At 28.5% G+C, this 7,132-nt stretch overlaps 1 protein-coding gene across 1 annotated transcript; it reads left to right on the top strand.

Annotated features, from left to right (window-relative positions):
* Positions 1-6,210: 6,210 nt before the first annotated feature.
* On the top strand, positions 6,211-6,668 carry LOC119613391 (frizzled-like; the record flags this gene model as incomplete). The annotated part of the gene is made up of 1 exon (XM_037969424.1): positions 6,211-6,668. A coding segment is annotated over one exon (458 nt), but the record flags the coding sequence as incomplete, so codon positions are not given.
* Positions 6,669-7,132: the final 464 nt, after the last annotated feature.

Below are 7,132 nucleotides of genomic sequence, written 5' to 3' on the forward strand. Positions count from 1 at the left end.
TTGTACTTCTGGTTCTCCATTTTTAGCCCTACCTTACTTTTGTCACATACTTTAACCAATCTAGTTGTTCTCTTATTCATTTCAGTGTTTGGTTGTTAAGTATGTTCAAAGTACATATAAATTTGTGTCTCCTATCATGAATTCTAAAGTATTTTTCTATACTTAACAAGTGATATGTGGGAGTTTCTAAAGGTTTTCCTTTTAGTTATTTGTTTGTTTTCTTTTTACCTTGTGGTATGTTACATTTAAGTCTCAGTTCAGTTGAGTTACTTACAACACTAAACAAATACAAGCACACTAAAAAAAATAGGTTTCCATAGAGTTCATTTTGTAACTAAAGAGTAAAGGACAGACGGACGGATGGACGGACGAACGGATGGACAGACAGTCATTGCAGTTACATTTGTAGATTTATATGTAGAACATATAAATTACAGACAAATACTCTGTGTCAGTTACACATACAAGCAATTACATAAATTTTTGTCATACATAGAATACAGAAAAAAAGGGTTATTTAAAGAACACAGAGAAAAACTCTATAAATGGGACGGAAGGATAAAATGGGAGTTTCTGTAACAATTTTAACGCAATTTTTGTTAGAAATGGCTGGAATATAGTCATTCTATAGTCCTGGCTATGGTCAGTTCTATAGGACAGACTATAGTCAGTCTATAGTTTAGATTATAGTCAGTCTATGTTTCAGACTATAGGGAATGTATATTACAGACTATTCTCAATATATATTCCTGACTATAGTAAATCTACAGTCTATATATAGTCCAGACTTTAGGCAGTCTATTGGCGAGACTATAATTTGTCTAAATTTTATCTAATTTGTCTTATATATCCTTTGTTACTTGGTTAAAACTTAAACTATAATTTAATAAGCAGATGGACGGACACACGGACTTCTAAAATGAACTCTAATGAATGGAAAACAATCTCATAATAAAATACATGCAGACATGGAGAAAAAAAATATTTCTTGAAAATTAAATAAATGTGGAAAATATTTATAATAGTAGTAAACTTCGCATACGTACATATATTTAAAAGATATGAAAAATAATATAAATTTAGTTTTTTTCCCCCATTTTTTTGTAGCAATACAAGTGGTATGAAGTTGTTTAAGTTTTTTGTACAATTTTTATTTTAAGTATCTCTCCATTAAGGGAGTCCTTAACAACTAGAATGACACAATTTTCAGAAAACAAAAAAAAAATACTCTAGTTTTTGTTTGTTCATAACATTTCCAACAAACTGTTGTGTGAATATTTGCCAGGGAATTGATAAAAAAGTTGATACGTTTATGTTGTATAAAAAGGATATTTTATACAGTTGTTTACGAAAAATCACCAGTACATGATGTCACAGTAGTTGTTGTACATGTGTGTGTTCATATCAAGTATGTTTTTTGTTGTGTTCCGTATCATGATGTCAAGTGTTTGTTGCATGAACTTGTTCTCACTAAATTATTTAGTTTTTTTTTCCTTACTTTGTCTCATAAATATTTCATGAATATGTGGGAGCATATAAAAGAGAGAGATACAGAGGGGTAAAGCATAACTGGTGTCACGTGTTTCGATCCTAATTCATTCTTTTTTTTGGAAAAATTGTAAAATTATTAAACTCAAACAAAAAGCAACAGATTTTGCTTAAAATGTTATTCCATAAATCTTCAACTCTTTAAAACTTCTATAGTCTAGTCTATAGTCTAGTTTATAGTCTAGTCTATAGTCTAGTCTATAGTCTAGTCAATAGTCTAGTCTATAGTCTAGTCAATAGTCTAGTCTATAGTCTAGTCTATAGTCTGGTCTATAGTCTAGTCTATAGTCTAGTCTATAGTCTAGTCTATAGTCTAGTCTATAGTCTAGTCTATAGTCTAGTCTATAGTCTAGTCTATAGTCTAGTCTATAGTCTAGTCTATAGTCTAGTCTATAGTCTAGTCTATAGTCTAGTCTATAGTCTAGTCTATAGTCTAGTCTATAGTCTAGTCTATAGTCTAGTCTATAGTCTAGTCTATAGTCTAGTCTATAGTCTAGTCTATAGTCTAGTCTAGTCTGTAGTCTAGTCTATAGTCTAGTCTATAGTGTAGTCTATAGTGTAGTCTATAGTCTAGTCTATAGTGTAGTCTATAGTCTAGTCTATAGTCTAGTCTATAGTCTAGTCTATAGTGTAGTCTATAGTCTAGTCTATAGTGTAGTCTATAGTCTAGTCTATAGTGTAGTCTATAGTGTAGTCTATAGTCTAGTCTATAGTCTAGTCTATAGTCTAGTCTATAGTCTAGTCTATAGTCTAGTCTATAGTCTAGTCTATAGTCTAGTCTATAGTCTAGTCTATAGTCTAGTCTATAGTCTAGTCTATAGTCTAGTCTATAGTCTAGTCTATAGTCTAGTCTATTGTCTAGTATATAGTCTAGTCTGTAGTCTAGTCTATAGTCTAGTCTATAGTCTAGTCTATAGTATAGTCTATAGTCTAATCTATAGCCTAGTCTATAATCTAGTCGATAGTCTAGTCTATAGTATAGTCCTATAGTCTAGTCTATAGTCTAGTCTATAGTCTAGTCTATAGTCTAGTCTATAGTCTAGTCTATAGTCTAGTCTATAGTCTAGTCTATAGTCTAGTCTATAGTCTAGTCTATAGTCTAGTCTATAGTCTAGTCTATAGTCTAGTCTATAGTCTAGTCTATAGTCTAGTCTATAGTCTAGTCTATAGTATAGTCTATAGTCTAGTCTATAGTCTAGTCTGTAGTCTAGTCTATAGTCTAGTCTATAGTCTAGTCTATAGTCTAGTCTATAGTCTAGTCTATAGTCTAGTCTATAGTCTAGTCTATAGTCTAGTCTATAGTCTAGTCTATAGTCTAGTCTATAGTCTAGTCTATAGTCTAGTCTATAGTCTAGTCTATAGTCTAGTCTATAGTCTAGTCTATAGTCTAGTCTATAGTCTAGTCTATAAGTCTAGTCTAGTCTAGTCTATAGTCTGGTCTATAGTCTAGTCTACAGTCTAGTCTATAATCTAGTCTATAGTCTAGTCTACAGTCTAGTCTATAATCTAGTCTATAGTCTAGTCTATAGTCTAGTCTATAGTCTAGTCTATAGTCTAGTCTATAGTCTAGTCTATAGTCTAGTCTATAGTCTAGTCTATAGTCTAGTCTATAGTCTAGTCTATAGTCTAGTCTATAGTCTAGTCTATAGTCTAGTCTATAGTCTATTCTATAGTCTAGTCTATAGTCTAATCTATAGTCTAGTCTATAGTCTAGTCTATAGTCCAGTCTATATTCTAGTCTATTGTCTAGTCTATAGTCTAGTCTATAGTCTAGTCTATAGTCTGGTCTATAGTCTAGTCTATAGTCTAGTCTATAGTCTAGTCTATAGTCTAGTCTATAGTCAAGTCTATAGTCTAGTCTATAGTCTAGTCAATAGTCAAGTCTATAGTCTAGTCTATAGTCTAGTCTATAGTCTAGTCTATAATCTAGTCTACAGTCTTGTCTATAGTCTAGTCTATAGTCTAGTCTATAGTCTAGTCTATAGTCTAGTATATAGTCTAGTCTATAGTCTTGTCTAGTCTATAGTCTAGCCTATAGTCTAAATTGTCCATGCCTGTGCTCTAGAGTTTTCATTTCCATCTTAAATTATTGACATTTAATTAAACTAATTTATTTCAACAGATCTGATGTCACTTTTATTTATAAACTCTTTCTCAAAAACAGATGACAGTTTTATGTCTTCGACAGAAAACTGTTGTTTATTAAGCTCACATGTATATAAAATAATTATATAATAAAAATGTTTTATTATAGATCACAAATATACATAACAAAACAGCTTAACCACGAGCAACTACCCCCTCATCTATCTTTAGTAAAAACCCGCTGAAAACCGCTTAATTGTGGCAAAGTGTCTCAGTGAAATTACTTAACGATCATCATTTCCCTGCCTATTTCTTTTCCAGCATAATCAGCGTTGTGTTTGTTTTTATTACTTTTAAAAGTTTCTTCTTAGATTTTATTACTTTTAAGAGTAAATTAAGCCATTATTTAAGTATTTTGTTTGTAGTTTAATCTAATTCCTTGCGTCTGTCTTTCCCTCTAAGTCTTGTTACAATTGTTTATGTTTTTTTTTATTTTTCTTTTGAACTGGTTTTCGTTTGTTCGTTAATAAACATAATTTTCTGTTTCTACAATTGTCATGGTTAATGAAGAGTTTAAAATTTTCTAGATAAAAAGATCTTTTAAACTTGATAATAATGTGGCCGCAAATACATATTACACTTGAAATCTAAAGACAAATGTTTTTCGTTTATTATTTAATAGTTTTGTGTGTTTAGTTTTTTTTTTTTTTCTAGGAATTTTAAATAATTTCCAGAAATGTTATATAAACTAAATGTTTAGCTACTGGTTTTTTGGTAAAAATAAACAACAACATAAACTTGTAATAAGACTTGACCAAATTGTTACAAAAACCATACTAATTTTTACTTATAAGAGCTGTATAAAACAAGTTTTTAAAGAAAAAGCAATAAGTAAAGCTTTTTAGAACTATTTAAAAAAAGTTTATTAAAGCTTTTCAAAGTTTTTTTTTTAACAAAAAAGCTAATTATATATAAGAGCTTTTTAGCAAAAAAGCTTTTAAAGCTTTTTTAATAAAAACCTTTTAAAATGTTTAAAGCTATTTTAATACAAAGATTTCTTTAAGTTTTTTAATAAAGAGCTTTCTTAAAGTTTTTTAATATAAAGCTTTTCAAGTTTTTTAACAAAAAGTTTTTAAAACTTTTTAGAGCTTTTCTGATCAAATGTTTGAAAAGCCTTGCAGTTTTTTTTTATAAAAAGCTTTTAAAAGTTTCATTAATAAAATATATTTTTAAAGCTTTAAAATTTGTTTTTTTATTAGAACAATTTTTATTTTAAGTTTTTATAAAGCTGGTAAAAGTTTTTTTTTCTAAAATTATTAAAGCTTAAAATAAGCTTTTTTATAAAAGAGTAAAATTAATAAATACTATTTTTAAATTATTTTAATAATAAGAGTTTTAAAGCTTTTTTAATAAAAATAATTTTTAAGCAAAAAGTAAGAAGTTTTCAGTAAAAAGCTTTTTTAACATTAAGCATTGTTTAAAATAGCGTTTCAAGTGAAAAAAAATAAGTTTTTAAGTAATAAGCTTCGTAGAGCTTTTTTAATAAAAAAACTTTGCAGAGATTTTGAAATAAAAAACTTAGTGGAGCTTTTTGCACTTAATTCTTTATATAACAGTTTAATAAAAATCTTTTGAAGATCTTACTGATACAATTTTTGCAGAGCTTTTTTAATAACAATCTTTGTAGAGCTTCTCAAATAAAAATCTTCGCAGAGCTTTTTTTAATGAAAATCTTTGTAGAGCTTTTTTTCATAAAAACATTATTTTTGTAGAGCTTTTTGTATACAATGCTTTATACAACATTTTAATTAAAAAAGCTTTGTAGAGTTTTCTAACAAAAAAAATTCAGTTTTAGAGCTTTTTATCAAAAAATTTTGTCGAAGCTTTTTTAATAAAAATCTTTGTGGAGCTTTTTTAATATAATGCTTTGTGGAGCTTTTTTAATATAATGCTTTGTATAAAAGTAAAAAAAAACTTAAAAGAGCTTTTTGTATTAAAAGTTTATTAGAGTGTCTTCTTTTAAAAGCTCTTGAGAGCTTTTTTTATAAGCTTTTCTCATTTTGTGTTTAAGTCATTGAAGAGTATTTTGTAAAAAATGCTTTTGAGAGCTTTCTCTTTTAAAAACTTTTTTTTATTTAAAAACTTATTAAAGATTTTTCATATTAAAAGATTTTTTGTTAATATTCTTTTCTTATTTTAAAAATCCATTACAGATTTTTTCCGTAAAAATCTTTGTAGAGCTTTTTGTAATAAAAGCTTTTGAGAACTTTCTCCTTTTTTCCGCAGCTTTTGGTATTAGAAAAATTATTAATAATGTATAATACTAAAAACTTTTCAGAGCTTTTTGTATGAAAAGCTTTTCGGATCATCTTCTATTAAACATTTTTGAGAGCTTTCTCTTTTATAAGTTGTTTTTCATTTAAACAAATATTAGTAAAGATTTTTTCTATTAAAATTATTATTGAACTTTATGTAATAAAAGCTTTTTAGGTCGGCCTTTGAAAGCTTTCTTTTTTTATTAGTTCTCAAAATTTTTTAAATTTATTGTTAATTTTTGTATTATTATCTCTCTTTCAGGTGACATTCTTTCTGGAGTGTGCTTTGTGGGTCAATTAGACACCCATTCCCTGGGTGTTTTTCTCATCATACCTTTGTGTATATATTTGTCAATTGGAGCTCTCTTCCTTCTAGCTGGTTTCGTCTCACTCTTTCGCATACGCACCGTCATGAAGACCGATGGCAAACGTACTGATAAATTAGAACGCTTAATGATGCGTATAGGTTTCTTTTCGGGTCTCTTCATCTTACCCGCTCTAGGCTATTTGGGATGCTTATTCTATGAATACTATAACTTCGATGAATGGATGATACAATGGCATCGCGATATCTGTAAACCTTTCTCAATACCTTGCCCCCTGCCACGACCAGATGGTTCTGAGTCAAGGCCTATTTTCCAGATTTATATGGTCAAATATTTGTGTTCAATGCTAGTGGGTGTTACCTCAAGTGTATGGCTGTATTCGAGTAAGACGGTGGTGAGTTGGCGTAACTTTGTGGAGAGACTGCAGGGTAAAGAGACGAGAACCCGAGGGCAGGCATATGTGTAAGTTAGTTTTAAGCTGCAGCAAATTTGAAAAGAAATTTTAAAAATTATAAATGTGAAAGTATGACAAGAACAAAAGAAAAACTATTAAAAATAAGTTAAGTGATGTGTTTATAATAATTGTATAAAAAAAATAATTGACAAAAATTATAAAATTATAATAACAAAATGTGACCACAAAGCAATTGAGTGCTCAAAATATTATTTTTTTTTTTCGTTAAAAGTTAAAAAATAAAATCTAGTAATAAAATAGGTTTAAAGTGTATAAACTTTAAACAAACACTCTTAAGCTTTGAGTGGAATACAACCAAAATTTAGTATTCAAAAAAGGGTGTTAGATTATCATTAGTAAAAGGTTTTGAAAATTAACAAAATAGTACTGATATACTCCACCTT

The sequence above is a fragment of the Lucilia sericata genome, unplaced genomic scaffold (assembly GCF_015586225.1).
Source record: "Lucilia sericata isolate MDLA Ls3-8-SP2 unplaced genomic scaffold, ASM1558622v1 Contig002101F_arrow, whole genome shotgun sequence".
NCBI classification, from domain to species: Eukaryota; Metazoa; Arthropoda; class Insecta; order Diptera; family Calliphoridae; genus Lucilia; species Lucilia sericata.